Here is a 22,530-nt window from a genome sequence, read left to right as displayed (position 1 = left end):
CCATACTGGTCAGGGAGGGTTGATGACTTAGCTTGCCAAATTATGTCGGCCGTGGCCAAAAATAGAATTCAGGTCACCGACTTAACGGCGCAGTGTGCTAACCACTGCACCACCGCTCCACTACGAGTCGCATTTCTGAGGGTTAATAGCAAATTAAATACGAAGGGATTCTCAATAGTATCATGATCATCCTCGCCATCATTGATATCATCGTAACATCGTACACCATTCATGTTGGGCTGTCCTAAATAACTTGTTCCATACATACATATTTTTTTACGACCGCAAATGTGAGAAAAGTTACTGCCTTCCCAGAGGCAGCTGACGCCCTCAAATGCGATTTTGCAGAAACGATTTAATCGCAAGGGTCTGCACAGTTTGTATTTTGCTCCTCACAGTAAATCCATCACGGCATGTGGAACACACACAAAAAACAAAGATCCCCCATAAAGCCCACAAGAGACTGCTGCGGCAAGTGCTGTTAGCGAGCACCTATTAAGGCCGGCTCGGTGGCACACGAGGGTCTGGGTGGTCAGCACGACGCCCGGGCCACCTTTGTCTCCCCAGTGGCGATGTTTACACACATTGCACCGGGTACCCATTTAAGGCCGAGTCGACCTAATGGAGGCCCGGGACCTGTTAGAGATATCCATCAGCAATGCTGCCTGTAAGGGTGAATCAAATTGAGGTCGCCTGGTTCACAGTGCGGTCTCGCTAACTGCTACGATACAATGTGGAGGGCACATGGACGCGCAACTTCCATTCCGACCTCGCAGGGATAGCAACGTGAGCGATGTAATGCCTCCCATCAACACACATTCGGAGATAAGAACGCCGATTCCGTCTGTAGCATTGGTCTCGCGAATCTGGTTGCGCGACACGTGATCAGCGGAGGAGTGCGCAGGGCAACGATGTACATCTGTGGGATATTGACTTTTCACCCCCACCCCCCCGGTTATATACTGTATACATCTCCATATATATAGAAGGCAAAATTGTGATTATGTGTGCCTGTTCAAATGTTTAGCGTACTTCCCGACATGCAACAATCTTGAAATTTGCCATGTGGGTACTTTCCAGACTGTACACCATGCAAACATTATAAAAATACACTTACCTTTTTTTGGGGGGGGAGGGGAGCTCAATAATGCATATATTTTTTGCACGGCAAGTGAGCTGTGACGTCAAATCTGTCACGTGACCCGCGCACGTGGAAGCGTCACGCGTTGTAGTGTAGCGGGTAGCGCGCTGCGCTACAAACCCGGCGACCCGAGTTCGATTCCCGCTCACGGCCACCACCGATGACGATTATTTCAACCGGTCCTGGGCCTCCCCTAGGTCGACTCAGCCTCAAAACGAGTAACTGCTGTGGTGTGTGAACATCGCCACTGGGGAGACAAAGGCGGCCGGGCGTGGTGGATCCAAGTCCCGGGCGAAGCCGGGTAGTACAGCTAGTGTGTATATGTTACAATCGTGGCAACAATGAATGTCTTGTTAATTTGGTGCAGTCATTGGTGACTCTGTCTGAAACCATCAACCTGCTAAGCTTGGAAAAGCAGATTTTAAACGTGGGCAGCGAAATCCCAGAATCAAATCCAGGCTTTCAGCAGTGCTGGCTCCACGCTGCATTACAGCATTTACCCCCCCTCCCCCGCTGGACCAGCATGAGCCAGTTCACAATGTCACAATCTACAATTCCGTACTGAAATGCGTTTGGGATGCCTGTTGCCAAAACGAAGGACAACACTCCAAGATGTTGTGCAAATAGAGCGGGGCATCTTATATTTTGGTCGGTTGGCAAAAATGAGAATTTCGTTGGTAAGTTTTCATTGATGAGATAAAATTAGAAGAGAGGAAGACGGGTAAAAGGCAGAAAGGGTGGTACGGCGATGATGATACGGTAATGCCGGGGAGAGAAGACACGTGACTGGAGACAGTCGTGGACAGGGGAGGTGTAGGAAAACTTTCGAACTTGGACTTGAACAGCGGAAAGGAGTCTCAAAAGGCGGACAGATTGTTTTCCAGAAACACGCGAGTCGCATCGGAGACAGACGGCCCGGCAGAATACGCGCGCACCAACAATCCTCCATTGGCCATCAGTTTAAGAAACAAAAAAAATGTTGAATTCATTTTCGACCCAAGTGCCTTGGGGCACCCAATTATGACCATCATTGGCCCCAAGCCCAGGCTCATGTTGACCCAGAAGTGAGGACGGGTGGGGCGCAAGCATGTGACTTTGTGCGGTTTTTACGCAGCCCCTAAACACAATGCAAATCCTGGAATTTATTATCCAAGTTTCCTCGGGGGGGGGGGGGCGGGGGGGGGGGCTCTATGTCCATTCTGCAGGGAAACCCTTTCACAATTTCCAATGCCGCGGCCGCGCCGTCCACGCCGTATAAGGCGGGCGGCCTTGAAACCTTTAGCGCTGCTAATGCCCCAGCCCTTCGATCGCGCGTCCCGGACGGTGAGGCCACCACACAGCACGTGCAGGCAGCGCCAGGGTCCGCACTCAAGGGCCCGCTCCGTGCGGTCTAATGCGAAGCACATGGCCGGGCGAGGCGCGGTGGGGGGGTGGGTGGGGTGGGTGGGGATGTAGGCGGGATGCCTCCGTTGGAGGTGCAGAGCACCAGACGTTCTCAGCCAGAGGTGGGACAAAGTCATGGTTATGCAAGTCCAAGTCGAGTCGCAAGTCATCAAATTCATGACTCGAGTCTGACTCGAGTCCAAGTCACATGACTCGAGTCCACATCTCATAGGTGGGACAAAGTCATTGTTATGCAAGTCCAAGTCGAGTCGCAAGTCATCAAATTCATGACTCGAGTCTGACTCGAGTCCAAGTCACATGACTCGAGTCCACATCTCATAGGTGGGACAAAGTCATTGTTATGCAAGTCCAAGTCGAGTCGCAAGTCATCAAATTCATGACTCGAGTCTGACTCGAGTCCAAGTCACATGACTCGAGTCCACATCTCATAGGTGGGACAAAGTCATTGTTATGCAAGTCCAAGTCGAGTCGCAAGTCATCAAATTCATGACTCGAGTCTGACTCGAGTCCAAGTCACATGACTCGAGTCCACATCTCATAGGTGGGACAAAGTCATTGTTATGCAAGTCCAAGTCGAGTCGCAAGTCATCAAATTCATGACTCGAGTCTGACTCGAGTCCAAGTCACATGACTCGAGTCCACATCTCATAGGTGGGACAAAGTCATTGTTATGCAAGTCCAAGTCGAGTCGCAAGTCATCAAATTCATGACTCGAGTCTGACTCGAGTCCAAGTCACATGACTCGAGTCCACATCTCATAGGTGGGACAAAGTCATTGTTATGCAAGTCCAAGTCGAGTCGCAAGTCATCAAATTCATGACTCGAGTCTGACTCGAGTCCAAGTCACATGACTCGAGTCCACATCTCATAGGTGGGACAAAGTCATTGTTATGCAAGTCCAAGTCGAGTCGCAAGTCATCAAATTCATGACTCGAGTCTGACTCGAGTCCAAGTCACATGACTCGAGTCCACATCTCATAGGTGGGACAAAGTCATTGTTATGCAAGTCCAAGTCGAGTCGCAAGTCATCAAATTCATGACTCGAGTCTGACTCGAGTCCAAGTCACATGACTCCAGTCCACATCTCATAGGTGGGACAAAGTCATTGTTACGCAAGTCCAAGTCGAGTCGCAAGTCATCAAATTCATGACTCGAGTCTGACTCGAGTCCAAGTCACATGACTCGAGTCCACATCTCATAGGTGGGACAAAGTCATTGTTATGCAAGTCCAAGTCGAGTCGCAAGTCATCAAATTCATGACTCGAGTCTGACTCGAGTCCAAGTCACATGACTCGAGTCCACATCTCATAGGTGGGACAAAGTCATTGTTATGCAAGTCCAAGTCGAGTCGCAAGTCATCAAATTCATGACTCGAGTCTGACTCGAGTCCAAGTCACATGACTCGAGTCCACATCTCATAGGTGGGACAAAGTCATTGTTATGCAAGTCCAAGTCGAGTCGCAAGTCATCAAATTCATGACTCGAGTCTGACTCGAGTCCAAGTCACATGACTCGAGTCCACATCTCATAGGTGGGACAAAGTCATTGTTATGCAAGTCCAAGTCGAGTCGCAAGTCATCAAATTCATGACTCGAGTCTGACTCGAGTCCAAGTCACATGACTCGAGTCCACATCTCATAGGTGGGACAAAGTCATTGTTATGCAAGTCCAAGTCGAGTCGCAAGTCATCAAATTCATGACTCGAGTCTGACTCGAGTCCAAGTCACATGACTCGAGTCCACATCTCATAGGTGGGACAAAGTCATTGTTATGCAAGTCCAAGTCGAGTCGCAAGTCATCAAATTCATGACTCGAGTCTGACTCGAGTCCAAGTCACATGACTCGAGTCCACATCTCATAGGTGGGACAAAGTCATTGTTATGCAAGTCCAAGTCGAGTCGCAAGTCATCAAATTCATGACTCGAGTCTGACTCGAGTCCAAGTCACATGACTCGAGTCCACATCTCATAGGTGGGACAAAGTCATTGTTATGCAAGTCCAAGTCGAGTCGCAAGTCATCAAATTCATGACTCGAGTCTGACTCGAGTCCAAGTCACATGACTCGAGTCCACATCTCATAGGTGGGACAAAGTCATTGTTATGCAAGTCCAAGTCGAGTCGCAAGTCATCAAATTCATGACTCGAGTCTGACTCGAGTCCAAGTCACATGACTCGAGTCCACATCTCATAGGTGGGACAAAGTCATTGTTACGCAAGTCCAAGTCGAGTCGCAAGTCATCAAATTCATGACTCGAGTCTGACTCGAGTCCAAGTCACATGACTCGAGTCCACATCTCATAGGTGGGACAAAGTCATTGTTATGCAAGTCCAAGTCGAGTCGCAAGTCATCAAATTCATGACTCGAGTCTGACTCGAGTCCAAGTCACATGACTCGAGTCCACATCTCATAGGTGGGACAAAGTCATTGTTATGCAAGTCCAAGTCGAGTCGCAAGTCATCAAATTCATGACTCGAGTCTGACTCGAGTCCAAGTCACATGACTCGAGTCCACATCTCATAGGTGGGACAAAGTCATTGTTATGCAAGTCCAAGTCGAGTCGCAAGTCATCAAATTCATGACTCGAGTCTGACTCGAGTCCAAGTCACATGACTCGAGTCCACATCTCATAGGTGGGACAAAGTCATTGTTACGCAAGTCCAAGTCGAGTCGCAAGTCATCAAATTCATGACTCGAGTCTGACTCGAGTCCAAGTCACATGACTCGAGTCCACATCTCATAGGTGGGACAAAGTCATTGTTATGCAAGTCCAAGTCGAGTCGCAAGTCATCAAATTCATGACTCGAGTCTGACTCGAGTCCAAGTCACATGACTCGAGTCCACATCTCATAGGTGGGACAAAGTCATTGTTATGCAAGTCCAAGTCGAGTCGCAAGTCATCAAATTCATGACTCGAGTCTGACTCGAGTCCAAGTCACATGACTCGAGTCCACATCTCATAGGTGGGACAAAGTCATTGTTATGCAAGTCCCAGTCGAGTCGCAAGTCATCAAATTCATGACTCGAGTCTGACTCGAGTCCAAGTCACATGACTCGAGTCCACATCTCATAGGTGGGACAAAGTCATTGTTATGCAAGTCCAAGTCGAGTCGCAAGTCATCAAATTCATGACTCGAGTCTGACTCGAGTCCAAGTCACATGACTCGAGTCCACATCTCATAGGTGGGACAAAGTCATTGTTATGCAAGTCCAAGTCGAGTCGCAAGTCATCAAATTCATGACTCGAGTCTGACTCGAGTCCAAGTCACATGACTCGAGTCCACATCTCATAGGTGGGACAAAGTCATTGTTACGCAAGTCCAAGTCGAGTCGCAAGTCATCAAATTCATGACTCGAGTCTGACTCGAGTCCAAGTCACATGACTCGAGTCCACATCTCATAGGTGGGACAAAGTCATTGTTATGCAAGTCCAAGTCGAGTCGCAAGTCATCAAATTCATGACTCGAGTCTGACTCGAGTCCAAGTCACATGACTCGAGTCCACATCTCATAGGTGGGACAAAGTCATTGTTACGCAAGTCCAAGTCGAGTCGCAAGTCATCAAATTCATGACTCGAGTCTGACTCGAGTCCAAGTCACATGACTCGAGTCCACACCTCTGGTTCTCACCACCTGAAAATCACCGTTTGTAAAGTAGCATTCGCGGGCAGGTATTTACGAGGGTAAGGTCGGCTGCCACATGCCGGCTTCTCGCTGGGAAATGTTTGCCTCCGTGTGGATAAGCCGTAGTTGGAGTGATCGAGGAGTATTTTGGCCTCGCGTTGTTGAGTGTTTTCTGAGTTGCCTGGGAGTTGCATCCCGGCTGCAATTGCCTTCCTCGTGGTGTGTAGGTTACATTCCGGACAGGATCCGCGATGTTCACTCCACACTTCGTCGTGTGATCAGAGGAGTTCCGCTGAGCTATGATTATATTTAAATCTACGCAACCAATGGCGACTTGACTTAGTACTGAGCCTGCTGTTAAGTGTGCGACTACCACGTACTTAGACGGAATGTAATCTGCATAAGCAGCATTTCCGTCGCTTTGTTAAAAGGAGAGAAACGCGAACTCATAATATCGCGGACTCACAATATCACGTGGAGGTGTCTCGTAAAAATGTTTAAACATATTTTTGGTGGTGTTCAGAGAGACCCAATGAATCCCGCAAGTTTCTGACGCCCTCGTGCATCGCGCGACTAACTTTTTCCGGCGAGATTTTTAGAGACTGAACCGAAGTCCGAAGGGAAATGACATTTGCTGAATCTTTAGGGAGAGAGGGGCACTGCCAAGACGCACCCACGCTCCAAACGTTGGCTCACACAAATCTGGGCATTTGGAGTTGTTCGTACAAAATATATTTAAATCTTAGGAAACATGGGAATCTGTCCAAGATGTCTGTGGCCAGATTGTGAGCGAAGGAGACCCTGAGTCTGCCACTACGTCCACTGCTCCAAGTTCAAAGTAAACTAATAACATTTCACATCAGATGTCAATTACATTTTTTTCACGCTTTATATCTTTTTTTTTTCCAGAAGCCACATGGAACAGTTTAATTTGGTCAAAGCTACCTCGCAAGTGTTTTGCGATTAAGAATTATATTTAAAAAAGCTGAACTAATTCAGGCACCGTATTTGATTCAGATGTTTTTGTTAAATTGCCACAGCTTCGGACGGAGATCTCGAGGCAATCGCGCGCGAGCTGATGGCATCAGTGCGGGAGCTCCGTAATGAATCGAGCGCTCCGTAATGGGACCATGACTTCCGCACGTGATCCGGATTTAATTATGCCGCCGCATTTCATTCATTACGGATAAATGAGACCAGACAGGCTCGCACGTCACCGAGGAGCATTGCCACCCTTGCACAACCTTACTTCCGATATCGACTCCAAAATCGCGGAATTCGTTTTAAATCACACGGCAAGGACAACTCACGTGGTCATTGCTGAGCCATGGGAAAGTTCGCTCCGGGACAAATTAAATCAAACATAGATTTACCCGCAAGGAACAAGATGACTCGCTTGAGCGATGAAAGTAGAATCGCACACTAACCCATGGATTCGTATGTGTAATCAATTATTTTCGATTATTTTGCACAGGGTAAAGGCACAGCCATGCAATTGCTTGTTCAGAGCACCGCTGATGGATAGGGCTCTACTAGGGCGAACTCTGAAGCAGTTGTTTTTTTGGTCTGCTCTTCCACATTGACCGCAGGTGTTAGTAGAACGAGGAGGACGTAGCCACACTTTACCCCACTACATTGCCACCTACCGATGGACTAACTGCGGTGAAACCCATTTATATGGCTGGGTGGACTGCGGTGGTAGTTTGGGCGATTTTAACATTTTATCAGGTAAGGTCCACTGAGCGATAGAGCTCGTTTTAAGAAGCGACCCGGCCACAAATGATAGCTTAACGAAGTGGCTTATCACGTGAAAATGTATAACAGCCAAATACGCTAAACGTCTCTTGATTCTGGACAGAAATACCGGGGGACCCGGAGAAAAACCCACGCGACCACGGGGAGAACATGTGAATTCCAAATAGACATTAATCAAGGTCGGGATTAAACCCACGACTTCCTGTATCCAAGGTGAGGTAGTTAACATCTTGCACCACTGATGCAACTGCTAGAAGTGTGGCATTGAGCCGGCGACCTGTGCTTTGCAAGTTCAGTGTGTTATATTCTTAGGTTTTTTCGGAACAGTCACGTAGGTAAAACATTTAAATTAATACAAGTAAAATAAAAATAAAATAAAAATAAAATAAAAAATCAAGTAAGAGATGCAGCAGTCGTGCTGTGACGGTTCCACCTGAAGACGAAAGCTTGTGTTGCCTCCGAAACGTCGTGATTTTTATTTTATTTTTTTATTTTTATTTTATTAATTTAAATTTAAAAATTTTACCTACGTGACTTTACCGAAAAAACCTAAGAATATGAATCCTTGCAGTCACGAAAGCTTCAAATCTAGAATTCAGTGTGTTAACCGCCACACTGCGGCAGCTCGCGTCAATTCGAAAAACTGTTTGTTGGAGGTAATGGATTCAGGTGGCTGCCCCCTCACCCCCCTGCCTCCTGCTCCCTCCCCTACAATGTTAAAATCTCGATTTAAAGCTTTCGTGGCTGCAGGGATTCATCTTCTTGGTTCTTCCGGTAAAGTCACGTAGAATGGAAATAATAAAAAAAGTTAAATAAATGTTTAATGTTTTTTATTATTATTTGATTATTTCCATTCTACGTGACTTTACCGAAAGAACCAAGAAAATGTTAAAATAATCAATAGATCCTCGACCTGAATCGCATCCCAGAATCGCACCGTGCCAATTCCTCGAATCGCGTCCGAACAGAATTGCTACGCTCATTATAGCTACGCACCGATTTTTTTTCATACGTATTTTTTTATTTTCTTCAAGCTTGCGCTAGTTAGGAACTGCGTTTTTTGCAATGTGAGGACGTTCGCGCGAAACTTTGGCAAGCGACAGCCTATTGTTCTCGCTGGGTCCAACATGACCGGCCACTGCTGTTGTGCACGCCAGCAATTAGGTGCCAGACGACTGTTCGGCACGGGCGGGGAAGGGCAAAGCCAGGGTTTGTTTGTTGCAAAGAACGGCCGTGAAATCGTAACGTCTTGAAAACGTCTGCACGAGCTGCGCGCGAGAGATCCGTCGCGTAAGACGCGAGGATGTTTGTCGAGATGAAATGTAGAGCACAACAAGTCCTGTTGCAAAATTGGCTCGTGGGAAATGAAACAACGAACGCGTTTTACGGTGCGCGGCGTTGGGGTCTCCGTTCCGTTTTGTTGACGGCTCTTCGTGCCGGAGGTGTGTTCAGCTTATTCGAGGAAAGTGGACAACTATAAACTTTAGACTTTAGGAATGGACGTTTTTTGACATCTGACATCTCGGGGGAGGGCTTGGTGGTGGGCGATGAGTAACACTCGCGTGCCTCGCTGGAAGAAGGACCTGCGTTCGATCCCCGGCGCCTTCCCGCGTGGAGTTTTCATGTTCTCCTCCCATTCTGCACGGGCTTTCTCCGCCTTCTGTGGCTTCATCCCATCGTTTGTGACATGCAAAGATGCCGATGTCGCAGGACACTCTTAAAGTTAAGGCTCCTTCGAACCCATCGTGATTTGCCCTGGAAATTAAGTGAACGATGTGACTAAATACGCTTGCCAGGCGCAGAAAATGTGCTTTCGTGACGGTCTACCTGACATAAAAAAACGCGCCCGTTGCCATTGCTGTTGTCAATATTTTTTTAGTTGTTATTAAAATATTGCAACATTTTCCAGCAGCCCTTTGTCCATTTTCCGCCACGGGGAGCGGGGGTGGGAGGGGGGAGGGAAGACATCGGGACGGTGCCGTGCATCTGCCTAGCGGATAACGCTGGGCTCCAAACGGCTCAAACCACTTGCACCACGCTGGAACATTTTTGTTTTCAACTCCCCGACGCGATCACCCCCCCCGCGGCTCGCGCGAGTGCAGGCCTGTCCCACTTCCCCATACTAATCCCCCTTGCACTGCAAACGCTTTCCAGAGTCATAATCGTTCGCGAGAGAAAGCGCGGACTCGCGCAAGGAAATTGCAAATAATACACTTGAGCGTATTTAGAAGGACAAAGGGAGGGATGGATGAAGTTGAGGAGGAGGTTTTTAAATGAAGACGATTCACGAAAAGGAATCTAACGGGGGCGCCTGATTTACATCCGTCACGTTGGCGGAAACCGCAAAACACCGAGTAAAAATCAGTTTTATCTCGCGGTGAAAGAGGATCGCTGTTGGCATGAAGATGCCATGAGGGGAGGTGCCCAAGTGGCTCAGAGGCCATGGTAGGCCTAGCCAGCGCAGCTGAGAACCTGGGTTCGATACCGGGTTTTAGCCGCCTCTGACTAAACCGGATTCTCAAGTGCAGTGAGTTGATGGTCTTGGCCCGGTCAACAATGACAGGTCCAAAAAATCCCACCACATCAAATATGGTTTTGCACTTGACTTGGGATAAAGTCAAGCCCTCCCTGAGAATTAAACACTTCAGTTTGATGGACGTGCCACAAACACTCTTGGTGGGGCATGCGTTCAAGACGTGTCCCTCTTGTGGTAAAATTGCGCTCGGCTTGGCTACTATTCAGCTGAGTTTGGCTGTCATGCAATGAAAATAATCTCATAGCAGAGTGTACCGAAGAGTGCGAACCCCCGACTGTTTAAAGGCTTTTTTTGTTGTGTCCGGAGATGTCTTGTGAAACAGCAATCATCCTATGACCTATTGGGTTGTGGTGCTCTGTTGGAATTTCCACAGTGGGATGTTGTAATCTCGGCACAATTGGGAATGCTTCGGGATAGAGGGAAAAACATCAAAACACCACTTCATTACTGAAAGAAAATATATTAAAAGAAGACACCGAAAATTTAATAGGGCCTGCCCTGTGAATGTTCATTTACCTTGGCACCAGGAATCCCAGGAGATCCATTCGTCCCGTCGGAGCCCGGCTGACCCTGTCACAGATTCAGAACAAGAACAGAGCCATCGTGAGCCTGGCGAAGCAAAATACGGAACACAGCGATGGTCTGACGATGACGACGCGAAATAACTTTGTGAATGTCAACACGGGAAAGCGTCAATTTATTTCTGGCAATTTTAAGTCCGTGCCAAAGTCCCCATTTGTCAACGACACGTTTTTATCTTGTTTTGAAAATCTTTCTTACAAAATTATTCCCAAAGCTCACGGTAAAAAATTACAGCAGTGGGACCAGAGTTTGTCAACATCTATAACGCCCCGTAAGATTAACCCAAGTGAAAGTTTCTGGCTATGTGGCGTTTTGGTCATGGCTAGCTCAACCAGAGACCCATGGTCACCATGGGTTTTGATTTCCAGTCAGAATGTATCCTGTCTCGAAGTGCCTACTGATGATTTACGAACATACCATACGCGACCATATGCGCTCTTGCTTTTCAGCTGTTCCTTGGCTCAAAAGCAGCATGCGCACGCCTCGGTTAAAGCGCTGGGTGTAAACGGGAGGTGTATGATGCCGCGTTTCCACAACCGATAAAAAGCAAGCCAGCCTGGCGTAGAATAGAATATATATTGTTTGACTCTTACACCAGGTAAGGCCCACTGAGCTATGCGGTAATTTTGTTTCAGAAGCGACCTGGCCCCACAAATGGTAGTGCAACAAAGTGGCTTATCACGTGGGAAATGCATAGGAGCCAAATACTCGAAACGTACGTCGATTCTAAATGTGGAGGGAACAAACCGGAGGACCCGGAGAAAAGTCCACGCGAAAATATGAGGAGAGAGACATGCAAACTCCAAACATACAGCAGGCGTCAGGTTCGGGATCGAACCCACGACCTCCTGCATACCATGTTGAGGGTAGCTAACATTCCCCAGCCACCGTGGCGTTTGACCCTGGTCAAGCGGAGCTCAGCCCGAAGTGCGACAGCGTCGTCGCTGGGCCAAGGCACGGCCCGCTCCAACCGGGGGGTCGTGTGCGCTTCGCTTCGCCAAGAAGGGGAACCGGGCGGAGCTCTTTCCGCCCCGGTCTGCCTGCGCTCGTTTCGGGCCGCCGCGGTCGAGGTCGCAGCTCGCGCGGGGTCAAAGTGGACAGAGCGGGGGAGGTCGTCATGCGACATCTCTCGAGCGGTTTAACTCGAGGGCGGTGTTTTATTTCGTTTAAAACCCGGGTGGTGGAGGGAGGGAAACAATAAAAAAGGCACGGAACCTTGGGATAGCGTAAGTTAATAAATCAATCCAAAAAAACAACTAATGATCACTTCCCTCTCTGGGTGTGAAGAGGAGCATGGGGAGGGTCAGAGTGTTGGGGCCGTATCCACAGAGATTTTCCTTCCCCGCACCTCTGATTAGCACGGTTGGCTACGCACGGTGTGAAAGAAGTTCTACATACATGCATACAAAGCTGCGTGTCCACAAAGCACTGGGGCAAGAAGCGAGCGGTGCAGGCCCCGTTATACTACCGGCACTTGGGCCTGGTGTCTGAATGCCTGTGGAAATGCAGCATGAGTTCGCAAGCAGCAGTTGTGTACAGACATCCCGTACGGTTTACCTCCTGTCCCCTGGGGCCTAGTAGACCTTGAGAGCCCTTGGTGCCACGGTCTCCCTGTGGTCAGCGATAACACAACAAAACAGAAAACACGCGCACGCATAACGAGTTAAAAAAAAAACTGCTTAAAAAAAGGGAATCATTTTTTACGGGAACAAAATGTTACGGCTCTGGGAGGATTTCGCGAAAAAAGAATATGGCATGGAAGCATTAAACTTGGAGTCGCGATCTCGCGACGAAGCCCCATTCGTCACTGCCTCCCATCCTCGGGGGCGTACGTTTCAAGAGCCGACTTTGTTTGGAGGTTGCCAAGCTGCCAAGGCCACACGTGTGCACGCACACCTGCCAGCACCCCCCATGACCTCCAGGCCCGCAGTGAGGGAGGACCACAGTCAGATAAAAGCGCATCCCTCAAATCACCTGCTCACTCCACTGCTGCAGGAAGGGAATTTACTGGAGGGAGCTCTCTAGAGAGAGCCTTTCCCGAGGGGAAATCTAGCCTGCTCTCCGACGCCGGCCAGACCTCTTGGGAGAGGTAGGAATACCCACAACTCTACCCCACCACAAAGCACGCGACCGGCTTGCGAGTTTGAATGGAGCGCTCGACTCTCATAGTCGAGGAGTTGTCACAGGTGCGGGGGGGGGGGGGTTGACATTGGGGGCATCCAATCTGATTTGAAGGCTGAGAGTCGTTGAAATAGGATTTGGTGATCATGGAAAAGTCGTGGAAAGTTCGGAAAGGATGGGGAACAGAGAAGACGAGGAGGGATAGAAGAAGGGGGGGGGGGGTTAGGGTGGTGCCTCAACGGAGCGATCCCCTGGCACGCCGACACGCTGTTCGCAATACGTCACGAAGACGATGTTCGAGACTGACCGTGGCTGGAAGTCCTTTACACACGTGATTATACCACCTGCATTTTTTTTTGTCGTGAGACCCTCCACCGCCCGACGTAGACAACGCAAATGAAATCGGCGCGCAGACGATTGCATTGTTCATGTCGCCGCGGGTCAAGCTGAAGACCAATTCTCCCGGGCACACTTAGCACTTGAGATGCGACGCTATTTCGCTGCAAACTGCATCAAAAGATTTTCAGGTGAGGGACCGTGTAAGTTCAGAATAAAATGTGTCACCTGACCCGGGTTCTTTATTGAATTGTTCTTCAACTTAACTGGCCCACGCTTCGAACAACCCGCACTGACCATGCGTGGTGAAGTATGGTCAAACAGTCCGCATGACCGACATGGTGTGGAGAGGCCTTCATCCAGCCAGGGAAATTGACAGAGAGCTCCTAATTTTAATTATAAGTATCACTCCAAAAAAAAATCTACACATTACACTCGCAACAAAATATGATACAGTATTATAATTAATAGTGTTTAAATCCAATGACGTAACTGAGGTTCACCTTAGCGGGGAAAAGACTAAAGTGATTTAAGTTACTACGGTCACCTCCAATTATGACTAAGGGTGCCGTGGTGGCGAGATGTTAACTACCTCGCCTGGTATACAGGAGGTCGTGGGTTTGATCCCGACCCTGACGCCTGCTGTATATTTGGAGTTTCCGTGTCTCTCTCCCCGTGGTCGCGTGGATTTTTCTCCGGGTCCCCAGGTTTTCTCCCCTCCACATTTCGAATCAACGTCACGTGTTTCGACTATTTGTCTGCTATAAATTTCCACACGATGAGAGGCCACCTCTTTGAGCTATCATTTGTGACCGACAAGGTCGCTTCTGAAAAAAATTGCGATGTATAAAGCTCAGGGGGCCTTACCTGGGAAAAAAAAGTTGTTTTTATCGTTTAACTTTCAAAGCATTCAAATTTGAATGAGGCCGCGGGCGCTTCATGCCACGTGCATTCTCGTTCAACTGGTGAACAATCTACTCGCCGATTCGGCGCCAGCCTTGGGACGACCACCAGAATAAAGGAGAAAAAACCCCCAGAATCAACGAGATTGAGGGCTTTTCTAAGTCGCTCTTTCCTGTCGCAATTCATCAGCCGAGGAGGACAGCCAAGCCCCCCCCCCCCCGGGAGGCTGAACAAAAGAAGTGAACGCTGGACGCGTCTCAAGACGCGCGAGCGAGCGAGCTGGGGCGACGCATCTGTGCACCGCGCGGGGTCAAGGATCTCGCGCATGACGAAGTGATTCCGCGCAGGCCAATTTGTGGGTCTGCAGTGTCTGCGCGCGCGTGTGTCTGTGTGTGCGTGTGTGTGGGTCTGCGGAGGAGGAGGCTCGTGAAGGACGCCGCTTGGTTAGTCGGAGGCAGTCGCCCTCCAGCATCAACGGAGGGCCGAGGAGTGGTACGAATCCAGCGGGCGCCCTGGTTATCGGTGTTCCCGCCCTCCTGAAGCAATGCGCGTGTCCTGAGCGTGGGCACCAATTCGTATCGACGAATTGATGCATCATCGAGTAAAAGTGAAAGCCCTTTGCTATCGTGCAATGCGTCTCTCAAGAATTCGGTAAAGTGGCTGGGTGGTGGAGGGCAAAGCCTGAACTGGTGCTTCTCGTTGCAACGGTTCAGCGGGTCAACCTGCACGGCAGATGTTCAATATGCCGTGATGACATTCGCGGCTCCGGCTCCGTGCCAGGAAAATTGCGTTCGATTTGTGAAATAAGCGTGAGTTGGTTATTGTACTTATTATCGTGGGTGTGGAGCCTGCTCTGCTGTGACTCTGTGTTTGAATTAAAAGAGTTCAGTCGACCGAGCACAGGAATGAGATCCTCTCACCCCAGTCACCAATGACTCCACCAAAAAGTCGTCGCATTCAAATTGCGACAGTTCCGGATGGATTCTCTGGTCTGGGAAAATCGCATCAATGGCAAATTTGAAACGCGAGTGGGAAAAAGACCAAGCATTAAAATTGTATATTTTTTCAAATTATCAATGAAGCCTAAGCCTATTTAGTTTCAAGTACACCAAGCATTTTCTTTCCTTCGATTTTAATACAGCCCCATTCATGTTATTTCTTTTCGCAGGGGTGATCCTACAGTCGGAAAAAAACTAACTTTTTATTACAACACGTATAAGGTTTGTTTAAATTTCCTGATTGTCCCGGGAAACGCTGACGCAGCAACGCACGTGCCAGCTAACGAGCCCGCCAATTCATGTTCATTTCGCGTTGCTTTTTTCCTCCCCTTTCTCTTTTTCCCCTTCTGCTTCCACTCAAAAGTAAACTCGACATGGCGGGCGGGAATTCGAGTACAGCAAATAGCTTCACCCCGCCCATGAACCTACCCCAACCGAGGGCGCCCACTACACGCGGCAGCTGCACCACACTCGAACCCGCGTGGGTTCGACTCGATAATTTACGCCCCGTCATTGTTGTACAGAAATGAAGCCAATGTAAATTACCAACATGCCTTTCTTCCTTCGGGACCAACGGGGCCTGGGTCACCGCGGCGGCCAGGTGAACCCTGAAAGTCGGGGATGGAGGAGGGGGCACAGGGTGGTGGGGGGAGGGGGTAAAAGGAGAGGTGAGAGGTCAGGCGTTGGCAGAATAACATAATCAAGTTCCATATGCCGCCCACGCAGCTGGCAAGACGATGTACGGTCATCGTCGTTATCGTTGATCGTAGTCATTCATCATCATCATCATCATCATCAGCTATCGTGATTTGATAATCCACCCAGCAACCGCGCGCGGGCTGATTTCATCGCTCCATCTCATCCCTTTTCGATGCGCTCCATTCCTTTGCCGTCACTCCGTTACTTTCGACCGTCGGCCATCGCCCCCCTCTGCCCGTCACGCGCCCTGCCCAAGCCCGCTCACGTTTCTTCGCAGTTTGGATGATGTCGTTGATTCACCTGCGTACGTTCCCTGATCCCGCGCTTTCCTCGTCCGACACTGCTACCGCGTACACGGCGACCCGAGTTCGATTGCGAACTTCGTGGTGCGGAGTTGGTTGCCCTTGCCCTGCACTGAGCTACAGACCCGGCAAACTTGAGTTCGATTGGTTTAACACGGAGTAGAAGGCTTTCGCGACCAATATAATCCATAATACAGGTTTTTTTTGGGGTTAGAACGTGTACATATGAATGTGTCGTTAAACCCTCCACCACCTGACACAGCTAATTAGTGAAATTTTCACGTAGAATGAACATGCCAATTCGTTGCTAGTACATCACACCGGAGTGTTGGAGAGCAAATCCAATGTAAATGTTGTAAATGTTGTGGATCTGTTCTCCAACACACCGGTGTGCTGTACTTGCGACGAATTGGCACGCTCTGTTTACGTGACAACCCTTACTAGTTGGCTGTGTCGGGTGGTGGCGGCTTTAACGACACATCTATATATTCACGCGATCTAACGCGAGTTCGATCATTACCAGCCATGGCCAGCGTCCGCTACGGGAGATATAAAACGCCGAGCTGGGTCTCCCCTTGGGATAAGCCGCCCATAAATCGGCACCTGGTGCCAATTTCGGCAAAGGCGTCAGCACTGGGGGAGACAAAGGCGGCCGAGCGTGGGGCTGGCCACACCACCCCCGTTGTCCGCTGGCGCCGGCCCCTAATAGGCGCTCGCCAAACCCAACCGCTCCAATATTCTGTTGGAAGCTACAATTAATGACCTTCGTACGTTACTTGTGTATGTGCTTAGCAGTCGCGTAACTTAGCGTGGCGGCACGCGGGTGCCTTGCCCCCCCCCCCCACTCTGGTGGCCAAAGCTACGAGTTGGGACCCCCTAGACAACCACCATGAGAATGGTTTTCAACAACAGTTTAAACACAACAACAACAACAACAACTTATTAGACGAAGACGGCACGCCCCGACAGCGTTAAATGTTCTCGAACGCGAGCGTAACGACGATGTGATTAGGGCAAGAGAAGCCGTGATACTTATTGATATAATAACAGCCTCGAAGTGCGACCGTGCGAGACAAATCAAAATATCCCCCCCCCGTGAGCTGCCAATGTTGGTTTACTATGCCCATTGATGCGCGACACTCAAACGACGGCGTCTAAGAGTTAAACTCTTCCCGGCTCTATGATCCTGATTTACAGGGCAGCACATTTATGGGCATTTTTTTTGGCACCGTTTGAAGGGATGCAATAACCCCCCACCCACCAACCCCGCCACCGCCACATGTGCAACTCTCATTGCGTCGCTAGATTTCTTTAAATTGTAATAAAAAAAATACGGTCCCTGCTTATAATTTGATTGACAACTAAAAATGACGAAAAAAACCCAATGCCGAGTAATACATAAATTCTGAAAAAAAGGGTCACGATTTGCAATATCCAATAAAGTTTAGCTGCGTCGTTCTTTAAGAAGAACTTGTGCTGCTTTTAACTCAAGCAAACTGCGTATTTTCTTTTTGCCATCGTTCAGATGCAAATAAATAGTAAACAAAAAGTTACGACTGGGGAAATACGAACAACTCCCGGACCGTTTGTGTGTTTGTTTTACGGCTAAGCTACATTCCCCTTGAAGACCTTTGTCTAGACCTCTGCGCAATCAATGAAACAAGGGCTTTGGCAAAATCATTCTCCCCAATTTCCCCACTGCACCTCCTTAGTAGGAGCAAGCAGCAGCAGCAGCAATCCCACTCAAGCGCGCACGCTTTGAAAATCAAAAACATGCCCCTGCAAAGCTTCGCACGTGTGCACATGGACGCACACGTACAAAGACAAAGCTCCCCCGTATAGCCTCAACATACGTTTGGGGCAAGTGCTGTTAGGGAGCACCTAGGAAGGCCGGCACTGTGGCACACGTGAGCGTGGGTGGCCAGCACCACGCCCGGCCGCCTTTGTTTCCCTTAGTGGCGACATGTAGATATCGCACGAGGTACTCGTTTGGCCCAGGCATTGTTCAGATTATCCATCGCTGGTGTTGGCCGTGAGCGGGAATCGAACTCGAGTCGGTAGCGGAGTGCACCAACCGCTACACTACCGCTCTCCACATGCGCAACGCATGCACGCACCCACACGCACACGGAGATTCCCCAGATAGCCTTTACATACATAGCCTGACCTAACTAACCTAACCGGGAAACATGAGCAGTATGTTTAAATATTTCACATTCATATAATTGAATGGAATTCATACAAAAACATTAACCCCCCCACTGGGTCCTTCGAAGTTACAGGCGCACAGTGATGACATTACTGAACCCTAATTAAGATCGAGAACGGGAGGGCACCTTCACAATTCTGACAACCGCCTGAGGATGCTGGTGGCTGTAACCGCCAGCAAAACGTCACCAGCGCTCGATTTGTAAATGTCGTTGTGGGTTTGCTCTCTGAAACGCACGACCGGTGCTGCTGAGGTGGTCGCGAATTGATCGCGTTTTGTTCACGTCTTGACAAACCTTACGAGTCGGTGGGCCAACCGCCCCCCCCCCAAAAAAAATAAAAACCCAACGTGATCATGAATAAACATTGGCGGAAAAAAAGTGTCGTTGGCGATCAAATGTCGTGGCCAGAATGTAGCACAAACAACAATGGTGTTGTGGCCAGTGACCGCACGCCTGGTCGCCTTTGTCTCCCCAGCATCGATGTTTCATACGCCGCACCGAATGCTCGTTTAAGGCCGAGCTGACCGAGGCGAGGCCCAGGACCGCGGTCAAATCTTCGTCGCCGATGTTGGCCGTGAGAGCGGGAATCGAACTCGGTTCGCACAGCGGTTCCTAACAACGCCAGCGCGCTCATCACTTAAGCCACCGCTCCCCACGACACAAAGACAAATATCCCCCATATAGCCTTAACAGGCTGTTGGGGCAAGTGCTGTTAGCGAGCACCTTTGAAGGCTGGCATGGCACACGAGGGGATGGGTGACCAGCACCACGCCCGGCCGCCTTTGTCTCCCTAGTGGCGATGTTTAAACACTCCACCAGGCATTCATTTTAGGCTGAGTCGAACTAGTGGAGGCCTAGGACCAGTTCAGAGAATCGTCACTGGTGTTGGACGTGAGCGGGAATCTAACCCGGGTCGCCAGGTTCGTAGCGCAGCGCAGCGCTAACCGCGACACTACCGCTCCCCACGACATACAAACATGCAACACCCACGCGTGTGCACACACAAGCACGCGTGCATGATCACATGTCAACCCGTCATGCACGACTAAAAGCAGAGCAACAGATTTTTATTTTCAGGCAATGTATAGACCAGACTTTGTGGCGTCCATCTGAAGAGTTTACGTACACACACGGCGTCCCGTGCCTCGTTAAGACTGAGTAAACCAAGGCTAAGAGGCCAGCCCCAGGATAATCAGACGCGTCAAGAGACGCACACACACACACAATAACAAATGCACAGTTTCCCTAATGTACACATTCAGATACAAACCAAACTGACGAATGCCTGCGAATGCACATGTGGACACATGCGCACATTTGTTAGGCTGCTGTGGGTGTCATGAATGGGGTGAGTCTGTATATTGGTGCGTGGTGTACGATGGTGAGTGATGTCGAATGGTCAGTGAAATATGATGGTGAGTAATATACGATGGTGTGTGATGTACAATGGTGAGTGATATTTGATGGTGAGTGATATACCATGATGATCGTGAACAATGGTGAGTTATATACGATGATGATGAGTCGTGAACAATGGTGAGTGATATACGATGATGATGATGAGTCGTGAACAATGGTGAGTGATATACGATGCTGATGGGTCGTGAACAATGGTGAGTGATATACGATGATGATGATGAGTTGTGAACAATTGTGAGTGATATACGATGATGATGATGATCGTGAACAATGGTGAGTGATATACGATGATGATGATGAGTCGTGAACAATGGTGAGTGATATACGATGATGATGGGTCGTGAACAATGGTGAGTGATATACGATGATGATGAGTCGTGAACAATGGTGAGTGATATACGATGATGATGAGTCGTGAACAATGGTGAGTGATATACGATGATGATGATGATGATGATGAGTCGTGAACAATTGTGAGTGATCTACGATGATGATGATGATGAGTCGTGAACAATGGTGAGTGATCTACGATGATGATGAGTCGTGACCAATGGTGAGTGATATACGATGATGATGATGGGTCGTGAACAATGGTGAGTGATCTACGATGATGATGATGAGTCGTGAACAATGGTGAGTGATCTACGATGATGATGATGAGTCGTGAACAATTGTGAGTGATATACGATGATGATGATGATGAGTCGTGAACAATGGTGAGTGATCTACGATGATGATGATGAGTCGTGAACAATGGTGAGTGATATACGATGATGATGATGATGAGTCGTGAACAATGGTGAGTGATCTACGATGATGATGAGTCGTGACCAATGGTGAGTGATATACGATGATGATGATGGGTCGTGAACAATGGTGAGTGATATACGATGATGATGATGAGTCGTGACCAATGGTGAGTGATCTACGATGATGATGATGATGATGAGTCGTGAACAATTGTGAGTGATATACGATGATGATGATGAGTCGTGAACAATGGTGAGTGATATACGATGATGATGATGGGTCGTGAACAATGGTGAGTGATCTACGATGATGATGATGATGATCGTGAACAATGGTGAGTGATATACGATGATGATGATGATGAGTTGTGAACAATGGTGAGTGATATACGATGATGATGATGAGTTGTGAACAATGGTGAGTGATATACGATGATGATGATGAGTTGTGAACAATGGTGAGTGATCTACGATGATGATGATGAGTCGTGAACAATGGTGAGTGATATACCTGTGGCCCCGGGGGGCCCAGGAGTCCAGGCATCCCCGGGTATCCCCGCTCGCCCTGGACACAGCGGAGCAGAGTGGGACAGAGAATCCATGTCAAAGATTCACTCGGCAGGTGAAGACACAACAACAACAACAACCGCCATTCGCCACTAAGTGGCGGTGACGTCACCACGACGCTTGGGCCAGGCCATGTGCACCTTGAGGCTGCCACGTGAAGTGTCGAAGGTCAAGTCACACACGCTGGACCACTACGCGCAACAAAAATCGTCTCAGTTCCAAACAAGCAAAGTGCGTACATCGGCGACGACGGGAACCTTTGTAGTTTTTTTTTAATTATTATTATTTTTAAAAGTACATTTAAAGCACGTTTTATTTCAGTTGGAAATGGTATAGTTGAGTTCAGTGGGGAAGTCACGTAAAAGGGAAGTAATAAAATAATAAAAATAAAACATTATTTTTATTATTGTGTAATGCGGGCGTAAGCGACCTTCCGGAGGTGACGTCACGGGGGGTGGAGTCATGTGACGTGGGGGTAAGGTTCGGGGCTTTAAGCGGGTAAACCGGAAGGGGAAGGTAGTCGGGGTGTGAGCGGAAAAGAGTGAGGCCACGCGGGCAAGTGTGGAGAGGGGGGGCGCCGACGGCGATCGGGAGCCAACCCCGAAGATAAGAGGAAGCTGCGGAGTGGTGTGCAGCTGGGGAGGAGACAGCCAGGAGGGCTGCGTGTTAGAGGCAGCGGTGTGGCTGCCAGGAGGAGCTGCGGAGAGAGAGAGAGAGGGGGCTGCTTGTTAGAGGCAGCGGTGTGGCTGCCAGGAGGAGCTGCGGAGAGAGAGAGAGAGAGCAAGAAGCTGTGAGAGCTGCGGAGGGAGAAGAGCAGCAGAGAGTACAGCCAAGGGGGGCTGTGTGAGAGAAACAGCAGCGGAGCTGCTGTTGTGGATCGGGCCGACATTGGAGTCAGCACCGTGGAGAAGCTACAGAGTAAAGACAGCCGTGTGGGTGTACAGCACGAACCGAATAATAAAGGACACTGGGACAGACATCGTGGTCCAGACGTTTATTACACTGGTGTCGGAAGTGCAACGGCATGTCGAAACAAGTGAGGAAGAAAGTTAATCCGGCGCCTGCATCGGCTTCTTCGTCCGACGACGATGAACTCCCTCCAACCACGGATCCTGTTGGGGTGGTGGAGGAGAGCCAGGCTGAGGCGACCACGGGAACGGGTGTGGAGGATGTTGGCGCGGTGGCGG

The 22,530-nt window shown here is 49.2% G+C and overlaps 1 protein-coding gene across 1 annotated transcript in view; it reads right to left on the bottom strand.

The window, feature by feature from the left end:
* Positions 1 to 21,333, bottom strand: part of LOC144724998 (uncharacterized) — an 87,770-nt gene extending 66,437 nt beyond the window's left edge. The window contains exons 1-4 of the mRNA XM_078604394.1: positions 21,288 to 21,333; positions 15,944 to 16,005; positions 12,597 to 12,650; positions 10,974 to 11,027 (exon numbers count right to left, since the gene is read on the bottom strand). Of these exons, the coding sequence (XP_078460520.1) occupies positions 10,974 to 11,027; positions 12,597 to 12,650; positions 15,944 to 15,949 (114 nt within the window). The 5' untranslated portion in view covers positions 15,950 to 16,005; positions 21,288 to 21,333. The remainder of the gene's footprint in view (positions 1 to 10,973; positions 11,028 to 12,596; positions 12,651 to 15,943; positions 16,006 to 21,287) is intronic.
* Positions 21,334 to 22,530: the final 1,197 nt, after the last annotated feature.

Source organism: Lampetra planeri, chromosome 22 (genome assembly GCF_965212315.1).
Source record: "Lampetra planeri chromosome 22, kcLamPlan1.2.h2, whole genome shotgun sequence".
NCBI classification, from domain to species: domain Eukaryota; kingdom Metazoa; phylum Chordata; class Hyperoartia; order Petromyzontiformes; family Petromyzontidae; genus Lampetra; species Lampetra planeri.
Note: the sequence above shows the minus strand (reverse complement) of the source record. Positions and strands in the feature narration are given on the sequence as shown.